Source organism: Hetaerina americana, unplaced genomic scaffold (assembly GCF_022747635.1).
Source record: "Hetaerina americana unplaced genomic scaffold, ioHetAmer1.1.p SCAF_35, whole genome shotgun sequence".
NCBI lineage: Eukaryota > Metazoa > Arthropoda > Insecta > Odonata > Calopterygidae > Hetaerina > Hetaerina americana.
In genome coordinates this window covers 1206125-1226607 of record NW_027286930.1, presented here as the reverse complement: position 1 = coordinate 1226607, position 20483 = coordinate 1206125, and the positions used below count along the sequence as shown (strand labels likewise).

General features: G+C 36.2%; 1 protein-coding gene across 1 annotated transcript; it reads right to left on the bottom strand.

Annotated features, from left to right (window-relative positions):
• Window positions 1-1010: 1010 nt before the first annotated feature.
• On the bottom strand, window positions 1011-9254 carry Spf45 (splicing factor 45). Its single transcript, XM_071589261.1, has 6 exons — window positions 9083-9254; window positions 8512-8837; window positions 7043-7349; window positions 4874-5185; window positions 4000-4174; window positions 1011-1108 (listed from the first exon to the last, which is right to left on the bottom strand). Exons 1-6 carry the CDS (start codon window positions 9200-9202, stop codon window positions 1011-1013), a joined length of 1338 nt encoding a protein of 445 aa, XP_071445362.1. The 5' UTR covers window positions 9203-9254.
• Window positions 9255-20483: the final 11229 nt, after the last annotated feature.

Here is a 20483-nt window from a genome sequence, read left to right as displayed (position 1 = left end):
AAATTTATTTATACATTAACCCTGTACGTTCAGACACTTGTCTCATCTCTTTAAAAGTCCTTGATAGCCAGCAGCAAAGAATTCGCCACGGAAGAAGTTTATTTTACAGCTAATGGGTAACCTCTAAGGCTTACGGCATCATCATTTTCAAAATGTCAGCCACCCAATTGATTTCTTAGGAGCCCAAACAGATGATTATCACTGGGAGCTGATCCGGAACTGTATGGTGAATGCTCCAAGTGTTCCCAATGAAATGTTTATAAAACCCCTGCTTTTTCTTGATGATGTAGGTGACTTATTCATTGGCTTATGCTTGTATTTCTTGAAAAGTTCAAAATAATTTTATTTTGGTAGTATTAAGAATTCATGGATTTGTCCTAAAATTCAATCGAGAATATTTTCTCTGGGTCTTTCAAGCTCCTTAATAATGTGTTTTTGGCCAAAATCAGTCATTCGGGCATATTAGCTGGGAAATGCAGACAATGGATAAAATGCAATCTGGGGATTGCAGATTGGGTGCATTCTGGTTATATTCTACATTCACCTCGATAACCTAGCTTTGCTAAAGGTAGAAAATTTACCATGCATGAAAACAAGCATGGGGTGCATAATGGACATACATTATGTTTTCTTGTTAAGTTAAATAACTTTGTCTTAGAAACCAACTACACTGGAACCATTTCTTCACAAGCAATCACTTTGGTTTTCATCACAAGTGAAACATAATATCAATACAAAAATTTGAAAATATTGAAATAAATAATTTCAAATCCACATTTCGGATCATAATCCATTTGAATATGGCCTTGTAGACAATAATATGTTAAGGAGAATCCTGTGTTTTTTTTAACTCTAAGATTTAATTGGTTACTTAATTTCTCTGAAAAAGAAGGGAATAAATTAATATAAGATCCTGTTTCTATAATGCTATAATGGTAATTATTGTAAAATAAATTGGATAGTTAAATAGAAAATTTGAAATAATTTATTTACAAAAACAATATAATATATTAATCAGCTAGCTCCAGGTTATTCAGCTTTTCCCATAGGTAAAATCCAGCTTTAACCTGCCGACCACCAAAGTATCGCCCATTCAGGTCAACTACCGCTATAAGAGAAAAGAAATACAGAGATCAAGGCTAGGCCTACTCCCAGATATAATGATAGATATTTAGTCAAATTCAACTAATTGGCCAAACTAGGTAATTAAATCCAAGGGAAGGCATGTGGTGAGGTGATTTCAAAAGATATTTATCTGTAGGTTCTATCAAAGTCAAATAAAAGATTCACGAAGACCATTACACAACCCAAAAATAACATTGATTTATTTTAAAACAAATGGATGATTAGTGCTAAGGGAAAACCAACCATATGGCAGTTCAGATTTTATTGTGCATTAGCAGATCAGGCTAAATGACCATGTATAGTTATTTAACAGACAACACACCTGGTGCAAGTACTCATTCATTTGGCAAACTTGATTTAATAAAATGCTATGCTTCATTTATGAGACTGAGAGGCATGCGATTAGTCATACATGAGATCTGATTAAAAGTCCACATATTCACATGGATTTCATATACACCTCAAAAACAATATGTAGGTTTCATGTACACCTCTATTATATACATCTGATCTAATTATTTCAAATCTAAGGTTATTCACAGACTTTTAGGTAAAAAATCAATACTTATTAAGTTTCTTTTGTAGTAGTGTTTTTCAATTTAACATTAATAATTAAAATTAACAATAATCAACAGGTTAGTTATTCATATTTGATTAATACATCATTATTCTAGCAAATACTTCAAGCATACACAAATAGGACTTCTAGGAATACTGTTAATTTAATCTATCTAAAGGAAAAACTTGGCAATTGTTGCAAATACAGTAAACTTCTAATTATCCATGTGCAAATTTTCTGCGCTACTCTTTACGTACCACCTTGGAATTTTCATAATTTTTTATTAAAATAAAGTTAATTAATAGTTTGAAACTTCAGTATACTTTGAAATAAAATAGTATTAAATGCTTAAATTCAAACATTTTTGTATCATTCATACTTTCCCATTATCATCTCCCTAGCACTTATGAGCCCCGAGAATTCAATATTCTACTTTAAGGCAAAAAAATGACAAATAAAAGGAAATACGATTGGCCTAAACAAACACACACACAGGGTTTATGTTACTCCCATGGCAGAGGGCAGCCAATTCCTCAAAGTTTGCTCAAAATTATGAAACGGAAGAAAAATTAACCTAACAGCACACACTCCCCCACTCAGGTACGTGATATAACAGCTTTGAGCGCTTATGTTCTCTCCTTTTACTTTTACGCATATTATTTGCAATTGGCTGCCTCCTGTATTACATATGCAAGTGGGATTGTGCATGCATCAAAGTCTTTTTTCCCTGAATTTTATATTTTAGTGTGAATGACAGATTCCTCCCGTTGGAATGAAACCCCATTGACATCTGAGTGCATTCGTACATGTGGCTTAGAGGGGTCACAGTGTATCCTAAACCAGAGGGGGAATGCACGTGCTTTGTTTTGGCTTATCTTTCCACTTTAAAATTGTAATTTTTAAAAATTTCCTTTAATTCCACTTTCATAATCGCCCTCAGAATGTAGATGATTTAACTTGTTTTGATGGTTGTAATGACCCTTCTACTTTTCACATTCCCAACATCATATAAATATCATTTACGTATTTGTTAGAGGCATATTTCATGAAAATCAGCCTGGAATGAAAGGAAATATTTTTTATGAAAAGATAAAGTTAATACATTGATTTGAACAAGCATGTGATGCACTGAGGCGAAAGATGAATAATATAAATGAAAAGATGTGAATTTTAGCGCATAGCTTTCAAAGCAGTGGTCCTTTCTCTGGGGGTTATTATTACAGTGGCTCTGGATCCCGAAATGGGGATCCCTCTTTTTATCCAAGCTGTGTGATTTATTTGGTATGATTAGATCTTCCCGGGAAACTACAGGAGGCACAGGGAAACAAACTGCCCCCCCACCCTAATGTGAGAATTCCACATGCCTTTGGGTTTAGTACTAGCTGAGATAACTCTAATTAGTGCCCTCACTAATCTAATAAATCTTTAGATAGATGCCTTTGATTTTTGATTAAATACTCATGTCTTTTCTTTTTGAAACGCAGTATACGAAACTTTTACAGTAATTTTTTAAGACAGCATGGCTTGAAAAGGTAGGCATTGTTATGAAGTTACAAGCGTGGGCCTATGAAAACTTTTAATCTTATAAAAATGTACTAGTATTGTCATATTCTATAGTTCTTTAGTCTATTTTTCTGGCTCAATATATACTTTGAGAACTTATGGTAAGTAGTTTTTGATCTCGGTTTATAAATGTGCAAAAAATGTTTGATTTACCCATCCGAAGAAAGAGACTGCATTGAATTTCGAGTCAAATCACATAGATTTTTAATAGGACTAGGTTTAATTGGACTACAGTTTGACATGATGTGATTTCAGCCAACTAGTTAGCTCAAAGAGTGCTTACAATCAGTTAGTTGGTCAAATGCATTTATAAACATACATTATTTCTGTCTTGATAGTTAAGAGTTTGCCCCTATTTAAAAAATAACCCTTAACCTGAGGAAGATACTGGAATTAGCCTTTCATTCTATCAACATATGTAGGTAATTGCCCATTCACATGGGAATCCCTCATTAAACTCCTTTTGAGTATTAATCCTGACAACAAAACTAATATTGTCACTGATCTTTTCCTGATTAAATTTGTATGTGCCAACAAATACTGATGACCAAGCGGCTGCAGTGTGTAACTTAACCATGAAACAGCAAACTCATCTCCTATGCAACAGTTACATGATAATTATTACTGCAGGAGTACAATAAAATAACAATTTCAATAAAATTCAAAGCTCTAATGAGAAACGTTAAAATAACGTGATAAGCTTCAGGAAGAATAACTAATTTGAACTGAAATCACATCATATAAACACTTACCCTTTATAGCTGATTCTATTCTTTTGAATTCCACAAAAATACGAACAGCTTCATCATGTGGTACATTTGGCATTTCATATATGAGAACACGAATCACATCCCCATATTTGGTGTTGCATTCCTCTTTGACCTCTGGCTCCAAGTCCTCATCTACCTCGCCAGGACCAACCATGTTCTATGATTCGAAATGAAAATTAAAAATAAAATCTTGGTAAAAACTACACAGAAAACAAATTGAAATTAAAATTTTAAGCTGGGATTCATATCACAAGCATTGCATAATATAAATAGTGAAATTATTTATAGTGTACAGAACTATTTTATCTATGGATTACTGAGAGCACATGATAATTGTGATAGTTGAATCATCTTATTGTTGTTACAATGAAGTTAGTTAAAATGACTGAATATTCATGGTAGATATTTCTAATTTGATATTATTGTCTTATTAAATGTTATTTTGAGTTCATGGAAAAGTCATTTTCGAGTGACTTGATGCATAATTATGCACAATAGCTCAGAGTAAGCTTTCACTAAAAATCAAATCTGAACAAGGAGGAAGAACCTGATTATTATATGGTATGCTAAATATTTTGTTCATACTGATTTAAAAAAAATATACATATATAAACTAAATCTATTGATTTTCAAAGTAGTTATAACTCTATAGCATTGCATAGCATATGAAAAAAATTAAAATGTTAGATTTACATAATATTCCAAGGGTGATGAAATTGAGAAGATATTCGAGGAATCGCTTTGATTTTCATGGCATCAACCTTAAATAGAGTTAGTTCTAATACAAGGTAAAAGATAAAAAAATATATTAAGACAAAGAGGGGGAAATGCCTAATGACAGTTGTAATCAGCTTACCCTCAGCAACACAACTTTTGAGGGGTTCTTCATCATTTCTGTTATTGTTGGCTCTGGTTTGGGTGTTGGCTGAGCTGCGGTGCTGGCTGCATTTGTAATTCCAGGGAGTCCAGGAGGTGGTGGAGGCATTGCTGCTGGGGGAGGCATGCTCGCGGTTGGTGGGCCAACCATCAGAGGGGCAGGAGGAATGCCCATCACTGGTGGGGGCATTATGTCCTTCTCACTGATGATGCGGCCTCCTCTCTTGCTTGTCTTCTCAACTTGCAGAGCCATTGATATACCCTGCTCCTGTTTACCAAGACCTTGCCCTTCCTAGGGAAACAATAAAAAAAGCCAACATTAAAATATACAGCAAGAAATAATGAGCTCTACGGCCTCTCAATAAAGAAGAAAGGGGAAGAAAACTCCAATGGCCGTAACTTACGGCCATTGGAGTTTTCTTCCCCTTTCTTCATTAAAATATACCTTCAGTAGATTCACACACAACATAGATACATGAACATGAGGGCAGGGCTTGGCACTCACTGTAGAGGTCCTATTTCTGGGACCGATTTTGGGAGAGACTTTTGGGACCAATTTTTTAAGGAGGGAGTGGATTAGGGAGGGCTTAGGGACATTTTTCATCGGGTTTAAGGATAATAGGTAGCCTAAATTTAAAAAAATAGAAATAAACAACTCTTTAACAACCATTTAACCTGCTGTTCATTTGAAGTGAAAGGATGGGCATTAAAAGGAAATCATACAGCCTGAATTACCTATAAAATGAAAACACTACAAATATGCTGGGCCAACACAAGTGCAACACAAGATATTCATGAGCAATACAAAATATGGAAGTAGACATAGTAAAAATTATATCAATTATTGATATAATTGCTAAGGAATAATACAAAATTAAAAATAGACATGGCAATAATCAAATAAATAATTGATATAATTGTTAACAGAGCAATATCAATTTTTTTTAATGATTGCCTAGGTTATTGGTGTATGAGAAAGAATTCCTTTTAAACCACATGAAAAACAAAATTCACAATCACATTCAGGTTTATCATGGACTAGGAGAGAGGAGGATCAGCAAGATAGATTTTTCATTGTGTTATTTTAAGGAAGGTTACATTTGAATACATCAATTAGTTAAATATCCATTAAAAATAACAAGTTCTAAGAGATATAATCAATTGTTCCAGGCTCAACTTTGTGGAAGTTCATGCACATTGAATGAAGAACACCATGTACATTTCCACTATTCTTTATTTATGTACAACTAGTTTCAATGCTATGGCGTCATCATCAAGTCACCTTATGATGCCGCCTTAAGCATTGAAACTAGTAGAACGAATATAAAGAAGAGAGGAAATATATATTGTGTTCTTCATTCAATGATTCTAAGAGATCAACTCCGAAACCAAATTCATAGACCTAAAATGTTTGATACTACAACAAAAATATCCAGAGAATGTATTCAAATTATTTTTCAGATTTAATACTTTCCGAGTACATATCTATGCATTTTATGCTGTTATTCAATACTTGCACTGACTGTGATAATTAAAATTACTGACTTGTATCTACACTCATTCATTTAAATTTCTAAGTCAACTCAGCCTTTTTCTCCATGAAAACTTAAAGTTTTTGGTGATTAGCATGAGATATTCTTATGAATACCACCTGCTTCAATCATAACCATAAGAAATAAACAAGGATGTAAATAATTTTTCCATTATTCCAAAGAAAAGTTACACTTTGATGTGAATAAATGAGTGCTACACCTTGAGGAGAAAGCTCAAACTATTGTGATCATTGGAAAGCTCTATAGCATTCTGTCTAGACTTTGGCAGAACCGTAAGTATGCTCTTTCATTGTTTGTGAAAGTATGTGGAATAAAAGAGGACAAAAAAAGAAAATATGTATCAAACTCATATTTTCCACAATGACATGTATGGTACACAACTTTCCATAACATTATGAATGAAAAAAAGGCATATAGAAACACTTTTAACGAGTGATATTCTCACTCCCTGAAATGAGAAATTAAAAAGAATGATCCTAGTATCCATCTTTCCCGTGGTTGTTCATTAAAATTGCCAAGTTTCTGGGAACTACAACCCTACATTTTGAGAACATGGACTATACATGACATACATATATAAAATAACTAAACCTTACCTTGAAACCATACTTGGCCATAATTTTGGCAGCCACTGATCCACCAAGACCCATTCCATATCCTTCCCCAGTGAAAGACTGCCTTGAGCCATCAAATGGTCCCCCCATTACTCCACTGTCACCTTCACCTGAATTGCCATCGCCCTCTTGCAGGGAGGGTGGAGGGGCTATTGCAACACCACCCGTTCTCTTCTCTCCCTCAGCACTGTCACCATTGGATGTCCGTCCATCATCTTCCTCCTCCTCATCCTCTTCTTCACTTCCTTTCCTCCCTCCAAATCCGGTCTTTCTACGATCTTCATCAAACCTATTTGGGCATTAATATTGACAATGCATACATATCTTTACTGATTCTTTATTAGCACCCATAATATGATGCATCATGAATAAGTGGACTAAGCCAGAGTAATTCAGGCACTCTTGTGAGCAATTAATAAATGCCAATGCTTACTCAATGCCCATTCAACTGCTACCAAAATAAATTCATCTGACTAAGGAGCTAAACTGAGGACTTTTTACTAGTAGAAACTAGAACTAATCTCAATCACCCATGAAAAATGGATTAATTCTCAGGTGCATTGTGTTAAGCAGCTATGTTCTTTTTATTCGGAGTAAAATATGAATGAACTGACCATTTTAAATATAAAATTCACCTAGAAAATATTTATTTTGAAAATAAATGGAACTGGTTATGATATTTAATAAATATCTTATGGATTCTTACAAAAGATAGAAGTGGTTCAAATGGGACAAAAATAAATGGATTAAAAAAATGCATTAATACCTATCACAGACAAAAGGTTCTTTTTCTGCAAGCTACAATAATTAGCAAATATCATTCCATATTTTTGTTTAAAGAATTACAAATGCATATGAAATTGAATATTTCGTGAGAAAAGTAGCACCTTGAAGATTGCAACTAATTCTGATTCTGAACAATTAACAATAGACCACAAAGCCTAACAAAACTTAAAGACGGTATTCTTCACAAGACAATCAATCTCCTTATAACATCAAATTGAGGAATGCGAACACCAAATGAAAAATTTTCTTCTGAAAACATAGGGAGCTGAAACACCAGCCAAAGTGGCCATCTTATCCCCTTAACTTCCACAGTAATACCCAAAAGAAACTACATTAATAAACAAATCGGCTTCCCTTTGTTTCTAGGGCATTGGACACACTATAGAGCAACCGTTTTACAAAATTCCAGAGGATATCAAATTATCTTCTAACTCACAACATAATGAATTGAGGTAATCATCATTAAATTTATTACGGCTATTTTTCCTTCAACTACGTATCTTTTTAGAAACAATTCATTTTCCACGAATTATTGCTTTTGACAGGAATAAAATTAAAAAGGCGATATATTACAGAACCAAATTATTACCCGCTAACCACTAAAACGTTTTGTTGAAAAAAAATCGCTCATTAAAGTGTATTTCTATTTTGTACGCAAAGTTTACCTCTCTCTCGTCCTTTTGTCTCTCTCTTCTTTATGTTTTCGGCGTCTTTCTTCATCTTCTCTTTCCCTTTCTCTCTCTCTCCTTTCCCGCAATTCTTTGACTACTTTCTCATAATCATTTGGCCACAATGGATCATATTCTTCGTTTCCATTCCATTCTAGATCGGCACTTGGTGTGGTTTGGGCATTCGCTGGTGCAACCGTTTTATTGCTACTATCTTTGCTCCCGAAGCCTTGGACATTCGAATCGTCTTCTTCCTTGCGGGATTTGAGGTCTATTACCGGCGGCAAAACGGCTCCAGGTTTCCGGCCCTGATCTCTCTTCGCCTGTGAGACACAGCAACAAACCAAGAGAAAAATATTGAAACACTCGAAAATCACCGATAATATTTGATTAGTAACTCATTCGTCCTATATTCGAAATACGTTGTTTTATTTTAAAGCGACACGAAATTTCCACCATAATCTCTTACGAGTGGCAAATATTCTGAAGATTATATGGCAAACAAGAGTACTTTATTTGAATGTTTTTTTCATTTAAGAAGTTGAAAAACAAATTATGTAGCGAGTACCTGAGATTGTGCTGTCTTCTTAAGTTGCAATTGAGTTTGAAACAACTTGATACCAGACGACCATCCAGCAACTTGATCGGCCTTTTCTTTAATGGCATCAAGATCATCGTAAAGAGACATTGTTGAAATAAACACAAGGAAATACAAAATATAAAATGATAATTTTCCTCAGTTGAATACACAACACAGCTTGAGCACGCTTTTTACGATTCAGTTGTCAATATGTGCTTCCACCTGGCAGACATCTCTAGTAACTAAAAAGAACCGGTGCTTTTAAATATGATTTTGGTTGATATTACATAATTTATGATTTTAAATGGAATTTTTAGAATTATTTGATGGAAAAAGTTAGGAATTACAGAAATTGATCTATAAACACCACATTTTAGGCATACTGCTATTTTAATAATTTTACCCGTAAAAAAGCTAATGTGAAGGGTTCTTCAGGGCCGAAAAGAATTGAGTAGTTTTAGAGAAAATAGATGAACGAATGTTAACGTTATTCAGGAGAGTTTTATATGTATAATATATTTCAAGATACATTATCAAAAGAAGGCATGACATTTTAAGTAGTATTTGAGTTAGAAGTAGTATTAAACACTCATATTAATGAATTTTTAATGAAAGAAAATGCTCTGTTTTAAGTTAATGCAATGTCGATTCTAGGGTGAGTGGGATTTCGAGCATATGTTTTTTTACAGGAGCCATTACTAAAATAAGTGTGCCCAAAATATATTGGAAATTTCATGGGTAAGTTTGTAATTTTTTATTCAGTTTTATTATTAATATTTCATATAATCCGTGTATTTCATGCGTGCGTTATGTATATTTAATACAATTTCAATATAATCCGTGTAATTTTCTCATTTATCACAAATTAGCATGTTAAATTCACACATCCGAGTAAGGGTGCCAGTTTACTTCCCTGTGCCGGTTATGGCTAACCAGGAAGATCTGGTACCCGAAAAATTACATAACTTGGGTGGAGCTGCAGGTGCCCAGAGACTTGCCCAGGAATCGAACCCGGGACCCTCCGGCCAGTTGTCCAACACTCTACCCCTGGACTACCGCGACCACCAATATTAAATAGATATTGATATTAAATTGGAGTTAAAAGAAAGTGAAGACAGTCTTCTGCCTCGGAATCCCAGAAAGACTGTCAAAAAACATACTACACTTACCTCAGTGGGCTGTAACAAGTTACGTTTAAATAAATGGAATGTTGTTTAGAATAATCGCTGACGTTCGTAAATGATTCAATGTATTTATTCACACAATATATCCCATAGCAGAGGAATTACCCTACACTCTCCTCAGCTTGAAAGATATGACAAACAACTGATTGAATACTCATGTGGTTCTATTACACCCGACGAAGGAAGATTATTGTCCAATTCAGCGTCCACCCGAAGAATTTACACGAATTGATGAAGCTCCTACTAGTTTTCTTTAATCGATAGCAGTGTTTTTTTTATGAAAAAGACGAACATTTTACTTTAGAATCTTAAATTTAAATAACTCACTTAATTCTAATTACGAATACAGTAATTTTAAAAATTAACTATTCTTCATTAGATATAACAATTCTGTACTTAAAAAAGTTGAACGGAAAATAATTAATCTAGGTTAGCTAAATAAGAGAGAACCATTTCACCATAAAGGAAATGATGTTAAGAATTTTTTATCAATGAAATTCTCCCGTATCATTAGAGTTTTGGAATATTTTCAGTTTCTCTGTAGAACGCGACCTGCATTAATATAATCGTTTCAAGTATTTTCATCATGCTTGAGTCTTAAAAGCCCATTTTCCCAGGAAAGAAAGCTCTGGTGGCGTCTGCTCTAGATATCCCCACTCCTCGCCCCACTCACTGTTTTCTTCGGTCGGAGAGCCTCGTGCTATCGAGGAATTGTGTATTTTACAGGTCCTGTATGTGCTCCAAATGCTGAGATCACTTCCCTCTGAAAAGAAAACATCAAGGAAAACACAATGGGAAAACATACGATATTTTTAATTCCTAAAGCAGGATTCGATTAAGCACTTTTTGAGCGATTTCTTTGCTCAGAGGACTAATCCTATACATCGGATCAGAACCTCACAGAGTGTGCAGTAGATAGGAGAAAACGTTTAGTTTGATACGAGGGTCATCCGGAAAGTAGTACCCGTTCGTGAAATAAAAAGACAAAAGTAAATATTAACAAACATAAAAAATTTTATTTGAAAGAGGATACTTTAAACTACTTCTCAACATAATCTCCAAGCAAATTAAGGCATTTGTCATAACGTGTGACAAGTTTCTGTATTCCTGCTGCATAGTCCTTCGCCGCCAGCTCATTGAGATACGCGAGGGACCCATCTTGCACAAATTTTTGCATAATGCAGATGGTGTTTAACAATTTCATGAACAATTGTTCGAGAAACATTGGGAAAATGCTCACAGATGTCATCAATTGTGACGCGCCGATCGTTCCTCACGAATTCGTCAACTGAGCTCACCAGTTGGTCTGTAATGACAGACGGTCTCTCCGAACGCTCATCGTCGTGTGTGTTCCCCCTCCCCATGTTGAAGTTGCGACACCACCGCCGAACAGACGACTCGTCCATTACATTGTCTCCATACACCTCCTTTAATTGGCGATGAATATCACATGGGCGAACGTTTCTTGCATTGAGGAATTTAATCACTGCCCTCACTTCACAACTGGCGGCGTTCTCAATTTTTTTAAACATTGTAAACAATCACAGAAACAACACAGGCAATGCTAGCGTCACGCAACTTGGCTCAGAGAAGGCAGACAAGCCACTGAAGCTATCTGACCTCGTCCAGCGGCTACTCGCGTCGTCAGCACTTCATGCGGCACGAACGGGTACTACTTTCCGGATGACCCTCGTAGTAATGAAATAAATAACTACCATATCCTCAATATATCTCTAATACTACTAATATAATATATCTCTTGGCTCAAGCCAAGAGAGGCAGGAGACGTGCAGTCATTCAATGTTTTATTATTTTAATTTTATTTAGATATACCCTGCAAGTCACCGACAGGGTGTGTGGCAAGGGGTGAATACACACTAGAACAATTTTACCCGAACATGACCCTACCGCGGTCGGACAATGTTATTAAGATCCCCTATCGTCTGTAGAAAAAATGACATCTTAAATCCATCTATTCTACACTTAGTCCTTCTAATTTTACTGACATGGTTTCTCGTACCGTAGTATGATGGGGGTAATAATACATTTTTAACAACACTGCTAAAGAGACCTCCTTCCAATTAATGCAAGAACTTCGATCGGTAATTTTACCTTCGCTTCGTGAGTGATTCCCAGCTGCCCTAATATTTTGGATACCCGTCTAATTTTATCATAACAGCGTTTTACAAATCTAGCTCCTCTACGCTGCAAGTGATCCAATTCGGCAATTAATCCAACTTCGTGAAGGATCCCATATACTTGCAGCATATTCTAAATGAGGCCTTCCAATGACAGATAACATTTCTCTTTGATCTTTTCATCACTTTCACCTAGTACTCTTCTAATAAATCCTAATTTTTTGTTAGCTTCTCCGCTTATTCCCCGTACGTGTTTCACTCAGGAGAGATCGTGATTGATGGTAACGCCTAGGTATTTAATGGAGTCTACATATTCCATATCGGTGTTCCCAATGCATTCTTGGCATTTGCTCTGGATATATTATGATCATGTGACATAGCCTTTGACGTCATAAAGCCTTTTTAACACACGCGTTTTATCATCCAGTTTCATCTTTTATAAATTTACTGTGAGTGAACTTCTTGACTGCTGAGCACGTGATCTGAAGGAAGTGATTCCACGTACCCTCAGTATTTCGGTGATTACTATCTTTCTTAAAACTAGAACATTAATTATGTTGCACGAACTTTAGGCCATTGTAGTCCTCTTCTTTAAAGAAGTAAATATTCCTTTTAGACTTCTTATTTCGGATCCCACGAAGCAAAAACTTAGCATTTACTGCCCTGTGATCAATAATGCCTTTTATAGTTTCCATAAATAAGACTTTTTAGGGACTTTTGATGAATCACAATTACTGGAAAGTTTCCCACCTTTGAGATAGGAGATCCAATATAACGCGTCTGAATTTTGCTGTTGGATTTATGATAGGCGCGATCATTGTGTAAAATTTTCTTTGGGAATTGATTTCATTAGCGCTTAATTAAGGGTACCAATTGACTTTACTTTATTCCACAAAGAGGAACGTATTCCCAATGTACTATGTATTACTTATGAATTGATGGTATTTTATCGCAATGTTGACACAAGTAAAAACACTGACTCTAGAAATCATAGGATAGCAGTAATTAATGGTAAATGAATTGAAGAGAGTTGTCTGAAGGCTAAAGATTACCCCGGAAACATAAACAGGAAATATGGGAAAAATAAGCATTTAACAAGTCTAATTCCGATGAATGAATATTAGAAAATAATTATACGTATTATTCGTATAAGCCGAAATCCAAAATGGAGTTTCTATAGCTTACAATTACTATCTGAGGATGGTGATGAAAAATCAAGCAATCACCTCGGCCCTATCACGTCACATGGCATGGGCGAACTTAAAACAAATAAACAAAGAAATATCAAGTAATCAAGATTGATGGTACAAGAATTCTAATATTTTGAACGTTTCCGTATTTTATTTCGGTCACTGTCGCAAAGTCCACACCTGTCTTCATCCGAAGTTTGAATAAAAGAGCAACATAACGCCTGAGTTTTATCAAAGATCTAGAAACGGTCTCATTTGATTTGTCACCGACACATATTTAAACAAACAGCAAGGATACAGAGGAGGATCATTGCACTTTACTCTGATACTAAGCCACTGCACTAAGGCAATGCTCTACTTTTCCCTGGAAATAAGACGGATAAATACCATCATAAGTTTGACTAGCATTTACTTATAAAAATTGCCCTCCGCTTCGTCTCGAATTTACTTTGATTTCTTTAATCCACCAAAGTAGCGTTGGGCTCCGGCCAAGGGCGCACTCCCCCGAACAAGTCCACTACATTCCGCGAGAGCCGATTTATGAACCAACGATAGACATAAAAAGAACCCAAACGAGTTTTTGTTTTATATGGGCTAGGGGAGTTGAGGGGGGGAGGAGTTGGGATATCGCCGTTGGTAGAGAGCAGATACATACGCCAGTATATTAACTAAGGAGATATAGGCACCCATTTCAATATCCAGCATTGAGGGAATAAAAGTAGCCCCTCCCCCATTCCCACCCGTTCCCATTCCCTGGGGAGGGAATCACAGAGGCCGAATGGGCCGGAATCTGGACATCCGAAGGGTCTTTAGCGCGCACCTCACTCCCACCCTCCTCCCCGCCCCGAACCCTATTCCCCGCGACCCTCCTCTCTCCCCCACCCAGTAACCACTCTCCAGTTACTACTTCCCTCGCCTTCCTCCCCCCTCTCCTTCCTCCTCACCCTCACACGCTCCCGTGTCTCCTTTTTCACGAAGACTTGGCATCCGAGTCCTTACGGTGATTTCCCAGGAGCGCAATCGTATCCCGCTAAAACTTCTTCTTTTTACCATTCCGTTTTTCTCTCGTTCCTAGTCTTCTGGGCAACCCACTTCCCGCCCCGACTTCCTCCTATTCCCTCCGAATCCACCCCCTCCCCACGCCGATATCCGTCCCCACCCCCCTCCACGAACCAACTCATCCCCCTACCACTCAAGCACCTCCCCCCCACCAACGTTTCCAAAGCTTTCGCAACCAATCCACTCCCCTCCCTCCAAGACTCTACTCCCGCTCCCAAAACCTCCTTTCCTCTTTGCCCACACCCCATCTCGTATCCCTCCCCCAACTGGTCCTTTCCCCCCCCCTCTTTCCCCAACCTCTTTATTTATTTATTTTTTTTTCGAAAATCCCGAATCCCTTAGGTTTATCACGCTCAGGCACGCGGGCGACGCTGCGTTCGCGGTTTATTCCCTTCCGTCATCGTCGTTGTCTTTTGTTATTTCGTTTAGATTTTTTTCTTCTCTTCTCTCCGCGTCACTCGCTTGTTTTTCTTTTATTCTATCTCGTAGGGTTCTAGTTTTTCGAGGTCTCGCCGTGCGGCCGTACAAACTGTTGCAACTACATGGGCGGTCCGGAATGGATATAAATAAAAATGCAGTCCTGTTAACGGATGGACTAGGGACCCGAACGAGATGGCCTTTCATGGCTTCCAACATTAGGGAAAAGAGGAAACAGCGTAGTTTGAAAATTTCCAGAGTTCTCTTCCGATTAAAGTTTCGTGCTAATTTTACAGGTTGATTTAATTAGTCTTTATAGTTACATACATTATGATACAATTTTCAAGTATTACTGCGCAAATTTTGCAAATTACCTCAGATGTCAGTCACCTCCTCTAACGGCAACTAATCTTGCGCTTATTTCTCGAAGGAATCAAGATATTCCAGGAGTTTCTGATAAAAAAAGTCGTCATGCATCAGGTAAATCAAATAAAATTAGCGAATCTATACGGCCCATGTAATAGTGGAGGATGTATTTTAATTAATTTGTTATTTCCTATGAACATAGGAGTGGAGGATGAAGAAATTCAATGATTTCGGGTCCCGTGTTGAGTCATATATTCAGTCAGTTCGCTTAGGCTCTGACTTCCGTCATGGTATTGACAAATGCCTGGCAATGAAAGACTTCATTTCCGCTAAGACGGCATCGTGAATCCTTTTTGAATTCCATCAAAATATTCCTTAAAAAGAGCCTCCATCATTGTTCATTCCCTTAGAGTTGTTATAAACTTCAAAACGCAAAAATGGATGAAACTGCAGGATACAGAATGAATGCGAAAGAAAATCCGGTTACATAACTTGTTGTTTACGTAATAATTTATGTTCTTTTAAATGTTATGTCTATGTTAAAATAGAATAATGATTGGAAGTGATAACCTTGCTTCAGGAGGAAGAATTTTAAAAGTACAACTTTGGCTAAAATCACACCCTAAATGGAATTTCCCATCCGAACTGTTTTCATATGAATAGCAATGCAGTAGTTGACTCCATCGATGACATGCGAGAACTCTATGCAATGTGCCTCGTCTGCTCATAGGGCACATATCTACGGAGATTACACTCATTATGTTGCATTTTGCTGACAGTGTTAGAGATAAAGATCTGAAGAAGACTATGGCCAACATGTAGATGTTCATGAAAAGGCACCACACGGAGATTTAAAATAATCACAACCTAGGGAAGAAGAGCAGTTTTTACTGAGAAATCAAAAATAAGTGGATTAGTTCTACTATATAGGAAGTAGAATCAGCTACGATGGCAGACACAAGAAAGAAATGATAAGTGGAATAGCCTCGAGAAAAAATGGCTTTCTACGAGTAACAAATTGAGTGACGGACAGTAGAAAAACAATATATAACAATATTTTTTACTTCCAGACACCACCTTGGAAGTGAAGAACCTCTTCAATAAAACATATAGGTAGGTATTTATACCTGGAACACGCTTCTCTATGGTATATAGACATTTATTGAATCATTTTTTTCATATAAGAGATTGGTCAGTAGCAATATTGCCAATAAACAGTGCAAAAAAATACAAGAGAATAAGACTCGTATGCATACAAATATCAGTCAAAAACAGGTTAACAAAGTATCAGTAGGTAGTGCTAATTCATAGAGACGTGTGTGAGCGTATATAAACTGTGAATAGGAAAATGGAGCATCGAGAGCAAACGGATAAGTCGTGAAGAATGATAAGCAAAGACCCTGAATTGATAAGCAAAAACGGTTTAGGATATTCAATAATAAAGTTCAATAGATTGATTTAGAATCGAATTTAGGCATGTAGTTTGGGAGTTTAGACTTGGAGAGTGAAGTCAGAAAAAAATGGAAAATAGCAATAAAGGAAAGAGAAGGTTGGGAGTGTTGGAAATTTATCCATTAAATGAAATTGATACCGTAGTATGGCATCATCAGGTTCATCAGGTAGCTATACTGCGGTGAAACGCGTTTTACCGAAACAAATAGATTATGTGGAAAAGTACGTTCCCTCTTCCCTACACAAAACTTCCATGAAGTGAAGCCTGACCCTGTAATGTTTGTTGGAAGTTTGATGCAACAGGAGAATCATGGAGATCAAGTGCAAGGATCCTAAACATAAAAAGCGGTATACGAAGAGTATGAGTATAACAAATGAAGCTTAATGAAAAAATCCCTGGATTAGAAAAGGGAAAAAAATTATCAAATACATTTTGAGACAAGATGGCCTGATCAAGAAAATAGACATTAAGATCTACTTAGGAAGACCTCGGTTGAAAAACACGAAGTAAATGATAACAGATGTTCAAGAGAAGAAATCGTACACATTTTATCTGTACATATTTGTTTCTTCAAGTTTTAAGATCCCTTAATTTTTTTCCGACCAAAAAGTTGAAACTTGTGATTCTAAACATTATCTCTCGGCACAAAAGACGACATGATTCCAGGGATGCTGGTAGCGCTTCTGTAGGGGTTCTTTTTCCTAATTTTAGAAGCTGGCTGGCCCGTGACTGAGGCGTCTTGGGTTCGTTGACACTCGATGACTCCTCTTTCAACTGCTGAACCTACGAACGCACATTTTTTACATTCATTAATGTGTCATTGAATTGAAGATGAGATTTTATGGGTATTAAACCACGTAAGTGGAGAATACGGTTGATCTTGCTGTTCTTGTACACCACGACGTCGTCTTAAGTATTGAAAACGCTTCTCTACTCTGTCGGTATCGACAAAAATCCTGCGCACTGCACGGTGTAGCCACCTCGTACATGTATGCTTTGTATTTTTGAGGAAAGCTTTCAAATTTAAATTTCAATCACGTCTTCCCAACTACTTCCAGTTCCGCGAAAAAAATAATGATTTTGGGACTTGAACGTAATTTGTACAAAATTGAGATTCAAAAGATCGCGCGCAGTGCCATCACTTTCTTCCGATATCCTTACTCTCTATCTTAGCTTGACGAATTCCTTGATATAGCTATCCATTTGGATAAGATATACGATGCTTCTCTTTTCGTTTCAGGCCATGCCAAATTTTGTCGTATGCTTGAGATAGGTGAGTCAAAAGTTGGTGTGTATCGTACTTTCAACGGTCCTTATGGATTTCCTTGAGCTCTCTTGTCTCTCATTGATTTTACCTTTGCGTAAACTTTCTGGCACTCCAACTCTTCATGGCATTCCTCTCACCTTTAGGGTCCCACTAACAATAAGCACTACATGCATTGGTCAAATTAGGGAATGCCTTTTTTTGCGTGCGGAAATGGTGATATTTTCAAAAATCCTTCACATCAGAACTGACGTTTACTTTGTTATATTTTTTTCAACTTTTTTACGTGACTTGAAATAATTTTAACATTGTAAGATTTACGAAATTATCGGAGTAATAAAATTATAAAGGGCGTCAAGAATGTTTGAAGATGGATGCGCTGTTCGGAAGGTTGTAAATGAGGTAAATCCCGTTTAAAAGAATATCTAGGAGACGGAGAAGAGACTTTTGGTAGAAAATATCTAGCAACCAAATGCAGTAGCTGTCTGCTAAGGGAAGACTATTCAAGAAGGTGGAGCCAATATATTTGCAAAGCCGAGGTCTAAGGGATTATCTAGGGGTAGCTACCTGCGCCGTATAAACTTTTAAGCATTTGGGCTTGGATTTCATTATTTCAACTATCTCTTATTCCCCATGACTCCCCGATCACAGAAATATTCCTTTTGTGACGAAGACAAACTGTATTTTTGGCAAACTGGAATTTGAAATTTATTGATTCATATGGGCCGCCAAACGTCCTCCCGGCGGCTTTCGGTGTATTTTGTCAACAATTCACTATTACCTATCTTTTGACTACGACTGCTCGGCTTGATCATCTTAAGAGTTCGCTGTTTGAATCAACTTGATGGTTGGCAGAATTTTTGAAGATATATTTCTCTTTATTTTTAGAATATGTATCTATTTATGACTATGTGTTTTTTAGTTTCTTTAATTTTAGATCCAGAATTGATTTTATTTCTTCTATCGTGGATGGTAACTGTTGGCTCCAACTTTGTTTTCTCTTTTAAAAAATCTCTCTGATTGCCATTTTAATTTACTCCCGATTATTTCCAAACTAATAATCCACGTGGTGGTAGTTCTAATAACAGAACATTAAATGTCACGTTATGAAGTTAATTTTATCGACAGTCTCCGATAATGATAGCGGGTTTCGGAGATTAATGTGATGTAAGCCTGGATATAGGATTAAAACATGAGAGCTTTTGGGGAAAAAGCGAGGAAGCAACAAAACCCCATATACTTGTATACTAACTCATTATGATCACAGTGTGGGCTGAAATTTTCAAAAGATCTTCTGCCTTAATTAATAATTTGCTTGCAGGGAACCTTAGGAAAATTCCAAGTGGGACGTGTCATTTGCAATTAGGCTGTTATTTGTAATACATATGGGTAATCCACCGAATTTTCGAAGAAACAAAAACTTACTATGAGTCACAATTGAAAGTAAGGCTGGAAGGAAAAATTCGGAATTACTCGATCGAGTCGTGGAAAATGCAAATAAAACGTGATTTTGTTGATGAGCGCTTCATTAAATTTGCTGAAGAGTTTGTTGGATGCAATAGCAGTAAAAAGGTTATTTTTAGTGTGTAGCAAAACATTTTATCCAGAAATCGAAAAATGCAAACGTGTTATCAGGTAATACTATATACCGGTATTTTACTGAAGGGAAATGATTTAAATTCATGCTCTTCTTCACAGCCAGTTATTTGAGCTCGCATGCCAGTCTTTAACTTCCTGTTCGTATTTCAAAGTAAAGAATGTGGTTTTTTATTGATAAATGTTGTGAAATGAAGCTTCGTGGAATATTATAAGGTGCTCTAAATGCATTAAAGTTAATGTTTCCATTATGAATGCGAGAAAATACCATCGCGAAAATGAAACGAAGTAAAATGTCGGGATAAAAAATGAAATACAAGGGGAATAAAAATTCTGTGGAGAATAAATACGAAAAATGTCAAAATTTTCGCCAACTAGATGGAAAAAATCAATGATACATCATAATTGAATGATTCTAAAATTTCAAACTAAATATTAATTTAAAATAAATTTTATTAAGTATGAAAAAATCCAGTTAGTGGAAAACTAAAGCAGAATATTCACCGAACAATATTTATCCATCAAGAGGAACCCAAATATTGACCCCAAGTCTGACAGGATTGAACATTGCAATTCTGCCATACAGACAGCCTAGAGGAATGATGAAACAAATAAATAGAGTTATAAAAATGCAATTATAATGAATTTATAATGACTTTATAATAACTTTGAATAACTACTAAGAAATTTTTGCTTTCTCCATCCAAATAGGGGAATTCTTA